The 17,571-nt window shown below is 37.1% G+C and overlaps 1 protein-coding gene across 1 annotated transcript in view; it reads left to right on the top strand.

Annotated features, from left to right (window-relative positions):
• Positions 1–17,571, top strand: part of LOC114656077 (solute carrier family 35 member E2B-like) — a 105,871-nt gene that overhangs the window by 60,597 nt on the left and 27,703 nt on the right. The window contains exons 4-7 of the mRNA XM_028807485.2: positions 6,249–6,376; positions 13,016–13,136; positions 13,230–13,283; positions 13,379–13,451. Of these exons, the coding sequence (XP_028663318.1) occupies positions 6,249–6,376; positions 13,016–13,136; positions 13,230–13,283; positions 13,379–13,451 (376 nt within the window). The remainder of the gene's footprint in view (positions 1–6,248; positions 6,377–13,015; positions 13,137–13,229; positions 13,284–13,378; positions 13,452–17,571) is intronic.

Raw genomic sequence — 17,571 nt, 5'->3', positions numbered from 1 at the left:
AAGGGGAGCTGCACACTTCAAAAAGTTGAAGTTCAAAGCTTCTAAACGGACCCCTTGTAAGGCTCCGACACAAGAACATACTTTTAAAAATAGTGGCAATGACCCCCCCCAGCCCCCCCCCCATGACGAGTTGGGTGAGGAGAGTTTAAAAATGAATAACCTGGTGGAGTCATGTCAGTAAAACAAGAAGAGTCACCATTTAAAATCCAAGTCTCAGTGACGAAGAAGAAATCCAGATTATTTGAGGTAATAAAGTCTTGCAGAATAAAAGTTTTATTAGACACTGATCTCACGTTCAAGAGAGCAGCCTTGATAGAGGTAGAAGAGCTCGTTGCAGGATTAGCACGGGTGAGTGTGCGAAGATTAGCAGTGTTTATCACTCGGTTGCAGGCTGAGGAAAAGTGATGCTGTCTTGAAATGGAGAAATTAAATCCGGTGTCCAGCGCCCATGAACCAGTGATGGAGTCCTGAGCAGGAGAAGATGGGTCATAGACGACTCGCAGGCATCGGGAATCAAAGCTCTGGGACTTGAGTCGGCATTGTTTAACAGCAATTCCGGCTCTTTTCCCACGACGGTGGCGGGTGCGTTTGCGTCTCCGAGGGGCATTCAACTCACTGATACAGGTGAACACCGGCGTCCAGGTGAAGAAGTCAGGAGATGAATAAAACAAAGGTGGAGGTTCACAAAAAATCCAACCAGGAGATGAAAATTGAGAGGAAAGCAAGCCAGAAAATATGTTTAGTAAAGACTCACGATCATAGGACAGTGGCCGTTGGGATAAACTAAAACATAAAAACAAAGTTAAAACATAGACTAGAGAGACGAGCAGACGGCCAGCCACACCAGTCGGCGCCATCTTCAAAATCATTAGGGTAGACGCCAGCTCTACACTTGCCTTCTCTCTAGCCGCGCACGCGCCGCAGCCGTCATTTTAAGGCTTGCAGAACCAGTATGTGGGCCTTTGTTTCAACTGAGGCTGGATGATTACTTTGTTGCTCTAGAGCAAATGGGAGATGTGAATAAGGAAGCATAACAACTTGTGGATATTGACAATGCATGTTCTAAGGGATTCTGCCTTATGCCAGGACATAGGATTCACCCTTGGACTTCTGATCAGTGTCTGTATCTTGTTGGTAGAAGAAAATAAAACAGCACTTAACAGGAAAATGCTTTTGTTTTCACAATGACCCTAAACCTCAGGTTCTTTGCTGTGTTTGGGACATATATTTTAAACTGTAGTAATATACAGTGCTTTCATCTAGACAGGATTATCAGACATAGTGTGTGCAATAGACATTTGGGGCTTCAGACACTAAGGCTTGCTCATATAGTGCAGTTTTACCCAAGAGTACAGACCTTATTGAGGACATCTCCTCTGAATTAATAATGAGGTCTTAATTCCCAGGTTAATAAACCCACAGACAAAATAGCAGTGAAGGCAAACTTTTCTTCTACACAATACAATCAAATTGTAATACCCTAAGCATAAGCAGAAATACTACATAAATCATGCAGTCTAGTGTCTTGTAGCTGCAGCAGCAGCTTTAAAGTGATCTTCATTCTCTCTCCATGCAACACATTACTTAGTTACAGAGCAGAGCCTTTCCACAGACAGACTCACAGCACCTTATCTAATTTTTGGATTCTAGGTTATTATCTGGATTATATCTCCTATCTATTAGGTATACACATCCCAGGAATGCTGAGTCATGCCTCCTTGTTATCCTTTTTCTAAAAAAACTTTATATACAGTTAATAATTAATATACAAAAGTATATCTTTCAAATTTAAAATAAAACCTTAACTAAATTAAGCAAGAATGATAAAACAATATCATATTATTAAACCTTACCCAAGTTGAGCCATTCTAAGAATGTCAGTTCAGCTTTTCAGTATGTTAATTCAGCTATTAAATCTATTTCATAATGTCCATATAATCTCTTCTGTGAAAACATACCCATCATCAGAATGACACAGAAGAAATGTAAACATAATTAAGTCTCAAGTTATGAACATTTTGTGAGTTCTGAAATTTTTAGCCCACCACCACTAATACCGTATACTCTCCATAGGTTTATAGCACCTTTCATGCAAGTTCCAATGCATTAAGGACATCATCAAAAAAGGCAAATGGCAGTTCTACAAAATCTGTAAATGAACAACTGAGTTGTTGGAAGAGGTATTTTGAGTATCTATTCAAGTGTCCAGTACCTAATGTTTTCTCAGCTGAGCCTCCATCCCAAAGGATGTGTCCAGTGTCATCAAAGTATTAAATGCCATAAAGCTTTGTTTATTGACATCTCAGCTCTATTTCAGTGTCCACTATTCCAAGTGTTTCACTTGTAGGTAAGAAAGAAAGGAAGAAAAAATGACAAGACACGCACAAACACAACAAACTATATCTTTAACATATCCCATTTCCCAGACTTTAGAATTGTTTTAAAATCAGAAACAAATGTAATTGTCAGAAGTGGACAATTTTGGGTGAAGCACTAAAAATTGTACCTGTGTAAAAGTAATTTGAACTTTACTTTTTCATCCAACATACTGAGTTGTATTTTGATATCCTGTATTCAGTCAAATTTATTAGTAAGTTATGAGGAAAAAAGTGAGCTAGGTCCTGTGCCAGATTTACTCCATTGTATTCTTACATAAATTAGTGTATTAATGAACCGATTCGTTCAAAGCATATTCAATCTTTTGCATACTATTTAGTACAGTTTTTAGTTTAAACTGATACAATGTTTTTTTTTTTGATTCCTTCACATCACTTAAATTTTTATGAATCGTCATGTTGAAAATCTATTTTAAGAAACTTAAATAGTTGGCAAATCTCCTACTTCATGAAGTAAGTGATTTTTCTCACCAAAGGAACTAAGAAAGTGATGTGTAAATGACTAACCGTTTATTTAGACATCCTTTCGGCAAGTGGTATGAAGGCAAAACATATATTGATTCACAACCATTTCTAATCTACATTACACTGGTATCGAAGAGAAGATACACAGTTCCTTCCTCCAAAAAGCAAACTCACATTTACTGTGGGATGCCATCTTGTGGTGAGCATAGTGAACTGAACTGTGACGATCAGATTTGTTCTTTTGGGAAGTAGGTATTGCTTTAAAATGTTTTAATTTATTTTAGTTATACTTTGTTAATTGGGAATCAGCTGATTCATGCCTGTACTTGTTATGCACAGCGAAAAACTCTCGTATACAAGTGAGGATCAAATTTGATGGTGGTTTCTGGTAAAAAGCATCGACTTACCCACTTGTTTGGAAGTATTTTATGTTTACCAAAGGCAAAGTGCATATAGTAAGCAAGTATTTTAAGGCAGAGTTGCTGTGTAAAAGGCAGACAAGTATATTCCAGCACTTACAAAGATATCATCCTTCCCTCAAGATCAGTGATCTAACTGCTAACAAAGTGATTGAGAAAGCTACTAGTGCCCAAAGTAGTAATGCCCTTACTTCAACACCAAAATAAAGTATTATTCAAACAAAACTGCCAAAAAGTTCTGCTAGGTCAAAAGCAATTACAGAATCCATAGTCAAATGTTTAGCAAGTAACATAAGCTCATTTGCTATAGCTGAGTCATAGAACTTTAATGACTTAAGTGCTCTGAAGCCTGACAATTACCTGTCATTTTATTAACACAAACTGGGAGATGAAGGCATATGTTGTGCAGTCACGTTTAATAGCAGAGCCACACACGGGACAGTACATATCTCAGGTACTGCAGGAGACTGTCAAAGACTAGGGATTATTGATCCTAAACGTGCATTAGTAGTAGACAATGTCACTAATAATGGCAGTTGCATCCAAGGAATATGGACCCAAACATGGGATGCTTTGGTTATATCCTCAACTTTTCTGCCTGGAAGATATTGAAAATTGCTCCAGTAGCATGGCTGCATAGGAAGGTAAGAGGAACTATGAACCTATTCCACCAAAGTACAACTTCCACAGTCGTCCGTGAGAAGAAGCAAGGTCTCCTTGACATCCCAAAGAAGAAGCTCAAGATGATTGTGGTAACATGCTGGAATACTTTCTGTGGTACAATTGAACAATATTGTTTATTGGAACCTACAATGTTTGCCACCCTTGCTTCTCCAGCATTTCAGGACACAGCCAGAGATGTTAACACTCTCAGACATGGATAACAGGATTCCAGGTTAATGTTCTAGCACCAATGAAAAGGGCTACTACTGTAATGTTTGAAGAAAACCAACAATTTCTGTTACAGCACCTTATTACAAGTTTATTGCAAAAAAAAGGATGAGTATGTTACAGATGCTGAGAAAAAAGGCAATTCAGTTATTAATGAAATCAAATATGCTATCTCTAGTGATGTAAAAGCCATATATTTTGAACCCTCAGTTAAAAAGGGCACTCCACATCAGTTCATCTTTAGATCCATGTTTCAAGTTCCTAACTTTCCTCAGCACTGCAGATATACAAAAAATCAACAGCCAGCTGTCTGTCACAGCTGCAAGATTCCACAATGAGATATACATGTTATTTTATTTAAATTAAATTTACTGATTGTATTATCATGGTATATTCCTCTACGTACCCTTTACGTAGGGGTAAGTGTACTCATCAGATTTGCAATAGGGATTGGTCTACTGTCGCACCTTAAGATTATCACACACATACATAGATGTACACAAAGACCCTAACCACAACAGTGCCCCATGAATGACACACAAACAGCTTTTTAACCTCTAGCACCTTAACACTAGAATTACCAGAGTCTACGAAAAAACTCGTAGATCCGGCCCACCTTAAATCGCGTCTTAAATCCGTTCACACCTCTCTGCCAGCGTCTTTTGTCCTCTAAATGTGCTGATAAAAGACAAGCTGCCAGCAGCGGCTATTCCATCCCCCCTCCGACTTAGAACGTGAACGCACTTTTCCCAGCTCATGTCTTGATTGATTGTCTGGGAGTGAAGTGGAGTTTTAGAATGGAAATAATAGTTCGTTATTTGAAACACACGCATTTCATGTGTGTACCGTTTCTACAGTAATCTGTGTAAACACATTGTTAAAGCAGAAACTTTTTCATATTTTAGTAATAAATGTTACAAAATGTAGGCATAAACTATAGAGTGTGTAAAGCCCGAGTTCCAAAGATCAAATAAACACTTTCACAAAAGCTTCAAGGATAATATAACAGTTTCCGTGGCGTAGCGCGTTAAGATTCACCTCTCAGAGCAAGTAGCTTTGCTGTGCCTCACAGACATGAGTTCAATTCCCCGCTAGGGACAAAGTGTTACTTCTTTTTAACCTCTAACGGACATAAAATTTATAAATTGGTATGCACTGTCAGTTAATGAGATCGTTATATTTTCATGTGGGATGCTCCTTTTAAAATATTTTTTTTACAATTGAGACTGCAATTAACATGAACAACTGTCCTTATAACTTATTTTTTCAAGATCCATAACACACAGACAGACAGAGCACTGCGTAATAGAGAGACAGACAGGCAGAGATATACAAACAAACAGGGAAGGCAACATGTTAATCTTTTTTTTTCTCTCAGTACATGTGTGTTGTTCCTGCAGCACTGAATGAGCTCACTCGCTCTAACATCACCCCTCCCCCCGATCTGACTCTCTAAGTAACAGCACAAGTACAGAGTTAAAGTTAAACAGTGTATGTTATAGTGGTTTCTGAATTAATACTCTAGTCAAAAATTATATTTTTAATATGTTACTTTCCCATTGCCCATTTTAATATGTCACTTGACTTTTTGACCTTAGTTAAATTCAATTTACCTCATTTTCCCCCTCATTCATTGGTCAAGAATCCCCTCTTCAGTCACAAATTAATTTCCATAAGTCTTTAGGTTTCCTTTTTATTGTGTCCACTGATAATTCTGGAAGTGAATAATACAATTTTAGAAAACAAAGAATGTATTTTGATTGTTTTGAGAGTCCAGCTGTATAACTGATATGTGGATAATGTAAGAGGAATGTGAGATTTTTTTTTTTCTTCCATTGACATTTTCACATTGTTTGCCATTGTACAGCATTGGTCACTACTGGCTTCTTTTATGTTATAATTGTCTTTCCCTTCATTCTGTATGAAATGAGGTTAAATTTGTTTTTGGCTACCACTACAAAGTACATGAGGTAAGTAACATATAAAAAATTTAGAATTTTTGGGTTTGAGTATTTCTTTAAGTTGAGGCACTAATATTTTACTCTTTGTTTATTTGTCTTTTTATTTTGATTATCAGGTTTGCAACAGTGGTCTTGGGTTTAGTGAGCCTGAAGAATGTGGCAGTGTCGTTTGCAGAGACGGTGAAAAGTTCTGCCCCCATTTTTACAGTCATCATGTCTAGGTTTATACTTGGAGAGTATACTGGTATGAATTTAATTGAAGGATGAGTGAGAAAACCAAGAAACAGAAATGCAATAGGAAATTTGCACATTCAGGGCAGAATATAGATCACAAGGATGGTGCAGATTATCCACAGCCCATACCTGTGTGCAATGAAATAAATATCTTTAAATGTTTTTGCTGAGTTTTAATGTCAAATTTTTTTCTGGAATTCTTATTTTGCTCTAAAAGTATTTATATGTACAGCATATACTGAAAAATGTGTTTCTAAATAATACATTTGGGCATAAAGTCACTTTGTATACAAGCTTCATAAAGCCATTCAATAATAATGAAAAAAATTTGATGTTCCCAATTTCCATACTACATTCCTGATTATGTTCTCCTCTTCTTTCAGCATACAAGTTATTTGCCTTTATTTTATGAACTGAATATAAGGGAAATAAATTTGTACTCCAAGAGTATAATTTGACATTTGCTTTTTATGAGCAGAATCTGTGCATGAGGGAAAATCAGACCAGTAACATAGCCTGGTAGCCAGTTGTTTTCATATTTTATGTCTTCTGAACTGGTAATAAAGGTAAAGGTTTTAAGGGAATACAAACAAAAATATTAAAGAAAAGATTACATTGTTTTCTTTTGTTGCTCACAGTTTCCACTGTTTAATGTCAAATCTCAGTTGCTTTTTTGTATAGAAAAATAACATTCAACTTCTGCTTCGAAAAATACTGAAAACTGTATATTTCTTAGTGTCAAAACAAAATGTGATTGAATGCTCTCTCCCCTCTTCTAAAATTGTTTTTTTCCCCAAAGTGGGAGGAGAGGCTGTTTTGATTTTGAAGGAAATACTTTATATCAATGATAATTTCATTTTAAACTAGATAGATAGATAGATACTTTATTAATCCCAAGGGGAAATTCACAGACATTCTCAAACTAAATTATTTAAATAAAATTTGCAGATTGACATGTAACTTTTCCAAGAAATATTTTGCCAAAATTTACAGAGGGAAAAATAAGTATTGAAGTATTGGCTACTGACATAAAATTTTCACCAGATGTCAGTAACAACCCAAGTAATCCACACATACAAAGAAATCAAAACAAATAAGTCTTTAAATTATGTGTAATAAAGTGTAATGACACAGGTAATAAGTATTGGATACATTTACTGAAATTTAATACTTAGTAGAAAAGCCTTTGTTGGTAATGACAGCTTCAAGGTGCCTCTTGTGATTTTGGCCCATTCTTCCACATAAACTGTCTTCAAATCTTGAAGGTTCCGGGGGCCTCTCCTGTGAACTCTAATTTTCAGTTCTTATCATAGATTTTCAATTGGATTCAAGTCGGGTGATTGACTGGGATTCTAGCAGCTTTATTTTCTTCTTCTGAAACCAATAGAGAGTTTCCTTGCTGTATGTTTGGGATCATTGTCTTGCTGAAATGTCCATTTTCGTTTCATCTTCAGCATCCTGGTAGATGGCAGCAGATTCTTATCAAGAATGTCCTGGTACATTTCTACATTCATCCTTCCTTCAATTATATGAAGTCTACCAATACTATATGCTGAACAACAGCCCCACACCATGATGTTTCCGCCTCCAAACTTCACTGTTGGTATGGTGTTTTTGGGGTGATGTGCAGTGCCATTTCTCCTCTAAACATGGTGTTTACAATGACATCCAAAGAGTTCAATTTTGGTCTCATCTGACCAGACTATATTCTCCCAGTATTTCATTGGCTTGTCCAAATTTTGTGCAGCAAACTTTAAACGAGCTTCAACATGCTTTTTCTTCAGCAGTGGAGTCTTGTACGGTGAGCGTGCATAGAGGCCATGGCGGTTGAGTGCATTACTTATTGTACAATTGTACCTGCTAATTCCAGGTCTTTCAGAAGCTCCGCGCAAGTGGTCTTTGGCTCTTGGACAACTCTTCTGATTATTCTTTTGACTCCTCTGTCAGAAATCTTTCGAGGACAGTTTATGGTAAAATGATGTTATTTCCACTTCTGGATTATGGCTCCAACGCTGCTCATTGGAACATTCAGAAGTTTAGAAATACGTCTGTAACCAATGCCATCAGTATGTTTTGTAACAATAAGGTTGTGAAGGTCTTGAGAGAGCTCTTTGCTTTTACCCATCATGAGATGCTTCTTGTGTGACACCTTGGTAATGAGAAACCTTTTTATATGCCATCAATTAGGACTAAACCAGCTGATATTAATTTGCACTGATGGGGGCAGGATTGCTTTCTAAATACTGACAGATTTCAGCTGGTTTCTTGGCTTTCCACGCCTTTTTGCACCTCCTTTTTTATCATGTGTTCAATACTTTTTCCCTGTGTTATTCCACTTTATTACACATAACTTAATTTATGGACTTGTTTGTTTAGATTTTTTGTATGTGTGGATTACTTGGATTGTTACTGACATCTGATGAAAAGTTCACGTCAATAGCCCCATTAGAAATATATTTACTGAGAAAAACATTGACACGTTCAATACATATTTTCCCTGCTGTATATGGGCATATTGTACAAAAATCTTGAAATTCAGAATTATACCGCAGATAAATATTACAAAATAAAAAGTTGCAAGCAACTGTAAAATGGAACCATGGTGTTAGAAAAAATATGTTTACTAGCAAGTACTTGGTGCTACTTGACTTGTAATAAAGTGCATTTGCAGTCACTAAAAAAATTCACCAGGTGGAAAAAATTTGGCCACTGACTACATCCACCATGAGGAGCAGTTCTGTATTACCTGCAACATCTAAAAATGCCTCCTGGAGCACTCCTCTAATAAAGTGCAGGTGCAGAGACTAAATAAAGTTTTCTCAGAACAATGCATAGCCTGTGGTCCTCCTCTGTACAACTGGGTATTCTCTGCAAAATTTGGTGTGGATTTGTATGTAGGACAAAAGCACAACCAACTTCATATATCAGATTATACCATATATAAAATCCATCCATCGTACTGTTTTGTAAACCTGCTTATCCAAAGCAGGGATAGTGTGAGTGCCACAGTGTGACTGTTAAGTATGTGACCTGTAGCTTCCGCAAACCCATTGGATCTAACTCTTATATGCAAAACAATTAAAATATTCTCAGAACAGTTGCCTCTACTTCACATTAAAGATAAAGATCAGTTTGCTAAAAGGTATTTTTTTATTTATGTATATTTTATTGGAGGTATATTTTTTTTATTGCACAGTCAAAACCATTCTGTTTTATTTATACTGTTCATTTATAAATTGAATGTTGCTTAGATTTATTATCAATCATAATGTGTCACATTCATGTCCCACAAGTGGCGAGAAATTATGAGTGTGCTGCAATAAGACGGAATTCCATCTAGCACTGGTACTCCTCTTAGCCTGCATTAATAATATGTTACTTTGTTTTTGTGTATTGCATTTGCTGTTTAATAGAAGGTAAAGGTGGCATTCCATAAAATATTATTCTCCTAAAATTGAACAAGTGACTGAGCATCATTGTTTAGTGTAACTATATACTATATTGTAAATAACTATATATTTTAGAATTTTTTAACCTTGCTGTAAGAGACACTTACTGATGACTTAAAATATTCAATATCGATTCTTAAAGTCTCAAGATCGATCTTGTGAATTTCAAGTCTGCTCAATTACTATACAGTGGAACCTCAGTTCACAAACGTCTCGGTACACGTACAAATCGGTTTACGACCAAAAAGTTCACCAAACTTTTGCCTCGGTTCACGACCACACACTCGGTATACGAACAAGCCAGTTTCCCTTTCGGTTTGTACATGTTCAGTCTCTCTCCCTGTGCATTTCCTGTGCAGCAAGTAAGAGAGAGAGCGCGACACACACACACACACAGTCAGAGAGAGAGAGCACACACACACAGGCAGTGCGAGAGAGAGACAGACACGCACACTCAAGCAGCGCGAGAGAGAGGGGGCTGGACGCATAGCATAGATAGGAAGGCAGTTAAAGAATGCACTGGGCTTGATTTTGTTTTCACTTCTGTTTACAGCGATCAGGTTGTAGCGTGCATTGTTGCAATGTTACTTTTCTTGGTGGTTTATTAAATTACAGATTTTTTCAAATGTTCATTTTTTTCCCTTTCCTTAAAACTCATAAAAAAAAAAAAAAAAGTGTTTTTAGCCAGCGGTTGGTAGCGCTATAGTGCGAACTATTGCAGTGTTAGTTTTCTCTGTTGTTCAAGGTTTTCTCAGTGTTATTCAATGTTTTTACATTTAGTTTACTATTACGCTGTGCATTCTATGGTTTACTTAACTATATTTGTGCATAAAAACTTAAAAAATATATATACATACAGTTTGTATGGTCTGGAACGAGTTAATTGTATTTACATACAATCCTATGGGGGAAATTGCTTCGGTTCACGACCAAATCGGTTTACGACTAGAGTTTTGGAACGAATTATGGTCGTGAACCGACGGTGCACTATATGTAGATTTTTGCTCATCTTCATCTTTGCCACCTGATCCAGTAACTATCGTTAATATGCCTGTTAAGGCTTTCTACGGAAAAAAGCACTTTACTATCTTGCATAAAATAGTGTGCCCTTCTCAACTGAAATTAACGCCTGTAGTTAAATCAGATGTGTGAACTTACTATGGATTCAAACAGTGCATTGGTAAAGAACAACTAGATAAAAGGAAAGCCATATGTAATCTGTGCAAGTCAGAAATTAAGTATTGTTGTAACACAACAAATTTGAGAAATCTTTTATCCCGACATCACTCATAAACATAATCTCAATTGCCAACCAAGCAGAGCCTAAACAATCTGCATTGTAGATGGCAGAGCCTAAACAATCTGCATTGGAGATGGCGTTTAGCTCCCATTTAATTTGCCTTGTGCACAAAAAATAATGGAATCTATAGCAGTTTTTAACTGAGTCCCTACACCATTGTTGAAAGTGAGGGCTTTTGACAAATGATGCAGGTTTTGGAACTGCAGTATGCTATACCAACCAGAAAGCAAATGAGTGAAGTTATAGTACCCTGGCTTTATGGTAATCTTAAGCAAAGCTTTGCCACATCTCTCATGTCACTACATTAAAAACCACTGGGCACCTGTGATGGATGTGTTGTAGACAAGAGCACTGAATGCCAGTCACACTGGGAGCAACCTCACTGCTAAGATGGCTGGCTGTTGTTCCAAAACCCTTTCTAGCATTTCTAATCCATCCATTTCAAAGCCAGTCCATCGTGGGACTGCATAAATCCCAAGTTTGTTGGCAAACACAACAAATGTTGCTTCTCTTTAAGCCCAGAGCTAGGTGTGTGTTAGCAGCATTGTCAGTCATGATGGCTGGTTCTTTGTCTTTTATGTTCCATTCATCCAGTGCTGCTGTCAACATGCAGCAGATCTAGATCCTCATTTTAAAATGCTTCCTTATTGTCTGGTGAGGAACTGTGAGGACACATTTTTGAGACTGATTAATGTGAGTGGTACATGTGAGTAACTGAAGATGCATGTAACCTGTGGAATTATAGAAAGACAGTCTTCCCATGGTATCTTTAATTTCAACTAAAATTTTAAATGTCCAACAGGGGAATGAATTTGGCCAACAGTTTAGTTAAAGGGTGTCTGCATGGAGATTCATAAGATACAAATAGGTTACTAAATAACATTTATTTTTAAGAAAAAATATTTGATTATTTTATAGTATTATTAATATTATAGTAATATATTAATTATATAACTATAGTTATAGTAATTTCAGTTAGTAATATTATTCACAAGATGATATAGATGCTTTATAAAGTAGATTTCATTGCATTGTATTAAAACAAGGAGCCCTACATAATACAGTATGTGTGGTGATAGATTATGGTGAATTTTAAATTAGTGCAGTACTATGAATATATTTTTTTTAAAGAGCAGTAATATTTTATTCTACATCTTGCAAATACTGTTTATTTCTAATTAATTATTGCTGCTTAAATGTGATTCCATTCTTATGCATAAATTATGAAGTCACTATGTAGATACCGGTCAAATAAATTTGTTACTGAAATTTGTCATATTATATTAATGTTCCCTATACGTGGTTAAGTAATCACTAAAAAGCCAGCACTTCCATGCTAATTCAATCAAGATAAAATCGATATCGAAACAAATCGGGACATTTTTAATTGAAATCGAATCAAGATATCAATGGTGATACTCGGCCCTACTACAGACACTATCCTTCACTAGAATACATTGCGGAATGTCCATGGAGAAGCTGGGTCTAACTACGATACTAGTTTTTTGTTTTTGCTTTAAATAAAGACAATGTCTCACAACAGTCTGTTTTCTCTGGGATCTGTGTAGATTTAAACTTGTTTTGCTGTCATTGTTTCTTGCCTGAAATGCACATTTCTTGGATAGTGTTACAAACTGTTTAGTTCGTATCATGATGTTAAGCTTCTTTTAGTGTATTTTGCAGAGGGCACACAGTTCTGGAAAAAGAGGTTGTTTTAGCCATAACCCGTGGTTATCACTTCAGTTGCCATCAGTTGCTTTGAGTGAATCATATGAATGACAACTGAAAATGCAGAGCTTACGAAATCCACACTTGGTCTCTGAATGATAAGGAAAGATTTATATAGTCAGATAATATTTTATTATAATTATATCCTGATAATCATTGTTTGTGTTTATAGATCTCTGGGTGAACATTTCTCTGTTTCCCATAATGGCTGGCTTGACTTTGTGTACAGCATCAGAAATTAGTTTCAACATGCTGGGCTTCTCTGCAGCATTGTCTACTAATGTCATGGACTGGTAGGAGACATTCTGAGCAATTGTATAGCTTTGTTACTTATTAAATTACACTTTTTAATGCAGAATGTATTTATAGTTCTTTTTTTGTTAAAGTTTACAGAATGTTTTTTCAAAGAAGCTGCTTAGTGGAGAAAAATACAAGTTCAGGTATTGCTTGAAAGTCTTGTGTACATTGCTCTTCTTTTAATCATTCTATACTGTAGTTTATCTAAAATGGAATGATGTAATGCTTGTTTCTTCAGCCCCCCAGAGCTCCAGTTTTATACCAGTGCTGCTGCTATAATGATGCTTATTCCTGCATGGATATTCCTCATTGTAAGTAAAACATTTATGTTTCAAAAAGTACATGTATGAAGTAAAATTTGTAGGGTTTGCAGGTGATTATCATTATTCTGTTTCAGCCCAGTTATTTGCTGTCATTCCATAAATTACAGTCAGACAGACACATACAAAAACAGTTTACCAATACTTATTTTTTTTTTGTAAATGCATGTCTTCAGACAAGACTTGACTGACTCCATTTATGAAGTACGTTAGTGCATTAGTAGCTTTAAGTTTTTGTTTAGAACTATTTCTTGATTAGAAATTGTGGAAGAAATATGTTCCCCCAGAACCTGTTTGAGTCAGAAATTAGACAGTAGGAAGATTGTTCATGTGTCTTTAATTTCTCTTCAAGATGCGTGAGTGTCCCATTACAACAGTCTGTTAAGTGATAGTACCCTGAGCAGAAGTGCTATGGGATGGTCCCAGAGCAAAGACAGAGACCCATATTTATAGATCACTGAGTTTACATAACAGTACTGAATTAATTCTTACATACCATCTTGACATTTACCGTGATTGGCTCAATTGCTTACATACCCAAATAAACATTTCATTCCACTACATTCTTATCCTTCTGAATATTTCTTAAGTTCAGCTTTTACCCTTTTATGGAATTTCTGTATACATACCGTTTATACTCGTGTATAAGTCAAAAAATTTATGCCTTAAAATTCATTCAAAAAAACAAGGTCAATTTATCCATGGGGCAACACAATTGTCCATAGAATTTGGGTAATGACATTGTACACTCAACGCTTCACGGTGTTAAGCTACCGGTCATCTGCCATTTCCCATGGTCTTTGAAATAATTATAAACCAGCAATACTATTGCTAATTAGCTAGTTTTTTTCTAATTTCATTAAATAACTCTTTAAACTGTGAAATACTTGAATTTGAGCATTAGCTTTTGCAGGTTTTGGATAACAAACATACCATTAGCTGCCACGTGCAACCAGATTTGGAATCAAAAAAACCAAGGCAACGCACGCTATCAATGCGATGCAAGCGCAGCCCATGATTCAAAAAATTTCTCTGCCTACCTGTTTGTCTCGTCTGACAGTAGCTGAAAAGCAGCATCAGGAGACAGCAGCCTGAAGTAGTCCAGCAGCGGGTGATCTGTCGTGTCCAACAGCAAGCCATGCTGTCTTGTGAAGTCCGGTAGCCAGTTCAGCTCCCACGGATCAATGTCTGGGTATTCCTCCCACGCGAACATTGCCGTAGGTGCATCGGCTGTGTGCGTTTAGCTGGCAGCCGATCAGCTGGAGCGGCATCGGCTAGTGTCGGATCAGCTGATGCCGGCTTCTCACTCTGTTGCTCGATTCCTGATCACTGTCAATAAAATCTGATTCTGAAAAATCAGAATCCGACTCAGCAATAATGTGCAAAACATCGTCTGCCGAGTGTTTTCTTTTCTGCACTCGCTTCGCTCCCTTGTGACATGTCGATGCCATCTTGCCTTTGTTTACATTTCGCAACTCACGCACACGCAAGGATTAGTTGCCGAGTCAACAAGTCTAGCATTTCTCCAAGCACAGAGAGAATACCTGTGATGTGACAGTGAGTTTTGTCGCCATTAACAGCTGATTGTCGCCGTCTATCTCTGATAGCTGTCAAGTTTTACCCTCGACTTATACGCGGGTCATAACAAATTTTGTAATTTTCGGCTTAAAAATACACTCAACTTATCTGCGAGATCGACTAATACGCGGGTATCTACGGTAACTATCAAGTCTTATTGTGTATATGACATCAACCAGTTTCTTAAACCACCACCTAGAAAATTCTATTTTTTTAACCCAACAATTACAAAAGTCTCTTCTAGCTATTTCTAAGACAAATGCTATATATTTTTCTTTTAATATGCCCTGCATACCGAAACACTCCATATGCAAGAACTCTATTACCCCTAAATAACAATGTTACCCGGATGTTGAAAAAGGTGTGCTTGTTTTAGTTTACATTTTGCCATGTCAAATATTTTTTAATTTTGTGGATATTTCTTTAAAGAGCATCCTCAAAGTGTTTTTAGGTCAGATTACTATTTCTGAGTCCTTAACTTTTTTCTCTTATGTATCTGCAGATATTTTATAGTAACAGTGTTTGATGAAACCACACAGTCAGTCATAGGGAAAGGGCTGGTTCATGGCTGACAATTTTGTTAGTTGCATAGACTCTGCATTCAGCTGTTTTAGAATACAAAGAAACAACAAAGGATTCTCAGTCTTCATAAGTAAATAAACTGCAAAATACATTATAAGATGACACTGCTGAGTACAATCGCGGTTCTGCTGACTCGAAACAGACTGTGTTTTTGCTTTGTATTATGCGTTATTTTACTTACTGTTTCTACACCTGCTGCATTGGGTTTTGTATGTTATAATCACCAGACACTCAAACATAGGACCGCAGGTCTAGCTGAGTGAGATCTCCTGAAAAATGGTGACAAGAATAGCAAAAGAAACTGAAGAAAACATTTAAGGGAAACATAGTGTAGTGTGAAACAGGCTGAGGGTTTAGGCACCCTGACAACTGCTACCACCCAATGTCTTGTCACTAGAAAAGAATAATAATACAGTGATCCCTCGCTATATCGCGCTTCGCCTTTCGCGCTTCACTCCATCGCGGATTTTATATGTAAGCATATTTAAATATATATCGCAGATTTTTCGCTGGTTCGCGGATTTCTGCGGACAATGGGTCTTTTAATTTCTGGTACATGCTTCCTCAGTTGGTTTGCCCAGTTGATTTCATACAAGGGACGCTATTGGCAGATGGCTGAGAAGCTAGATTGCTTACTTTTCTCTATCTCTCTCTTGCGCAGACTTTCTCTGATCCTGACGTATGGGGATTGAGCAGGGGGGCTGTTCACACACCTAGACGATACGGACGCTCGTCTAAAAATGCTGAAAGATTATCTTCACGTTGCTATCTTTTGTGCAGCTGCTTCCTGAAATGACATGCTGCACAGTGCTTCGCATACTTAAAAGCTCGAAGGGCACGTATTGATTTTTGACTGAAAAACAAACTCTGTCTCTCTCTCTCTCTCTCTCTCTCTCTCTCTCTGCTCCTGACGGAGGGGGTGTGAGCTGCCGCCTTCAACAGCTTTGTGCCGCGGTGCTTCGCATACTTAAAAGCCAAACAGCCCTATTGATTTGTTTGCTAGAGATTGTTTTCTCTATCTATGTGACATTCTGTGCTCCTGACACACACTCCTTTGAAGAGGAAGATATGTTTGCATTCTTTTAATTGTGAGACAGAACTGTCATCTCTGTCTTGTCATTTAGCACAGTTTAAACTTTTGAAAAAGAGACAAATGTTTGTTTGCAGTGTTTGAATAACGTTCCTGTCTCTCTACAACCTCCTGTGTTTCTGCGCAAATCTGTGACCCAAGCATGACAATATAAAAATAACCATATAAACATATGGTTTCTACTTCGCGGATTTTCTTATTTCGCGGGTGGCTCTGGAACGCAACCCCCGCGATAGAGGAGGGATTACTGTAATAATAATTCTTTACATTTATATAGTGCTTTTCTCACTACTCAAAGCGCTCTCCACACAAGGAGGACCCAGGAAGCGAACCCACAAGCTCCTTACTGCAAAGCAGCAGCACTACTACTGCAATAAACTACCAGCGAGACATTTGCAATTGCAACATTTTTTTGTCTCGCAGGCTAACCCTTTTAGTACTGGATCGTGTGATTCAGCCTTCTAAATCCTTGTGTACCATATGGATAGAACAGAGGAGTCCAGCAAGTGGAAAGGTGGAGGTATATGTCTCATGGTTATAACAATAACTGGTGTGACAGCAGGAATGTAGCTCTTTTATTACACTGCTGCTCATCTGATATGGAGCTTCTGATGTTTAAATGCACTTAATTTTAATGCATTTAATTTAATTTTAATTTCCATTTTATCTTTCCCCAGAGTTTACTTCTGTCATTGTCACAAACGTGTGTATTACACCTCAACCAGACACTGATATTGCTCAAACTGAACTGCATGAGGCAATCATAAGACAGCTATAAAGACTAGTTTTTTCCTCCATTGAGCAAATCCAGAACAATCAGAGGCAGCTGTGCAAAGGGGCATTTAGTGTCTCTGACTGAGA

This window comes from Erpetoichthys calabaricus, chromosome 8 (genome assembly GCF_900747795.2).
Source record: "Erpetoichthys calabaricus chromosome 8, fErpCal1.3, whole genome shotgun sequence".
In the NCBI taxonomy this organism is placed as follows: Eukaryota; Metazoa; Chordata; class Cladistia; order Polypteriformes; family Polypteridae; genus Erpetoichthys; species Erpetoichthys calabaricus.
Note: the sequence above shows the minus strand (reverse complement) of the source record. Positions and strands in the feature narration are given on the sequence as shown.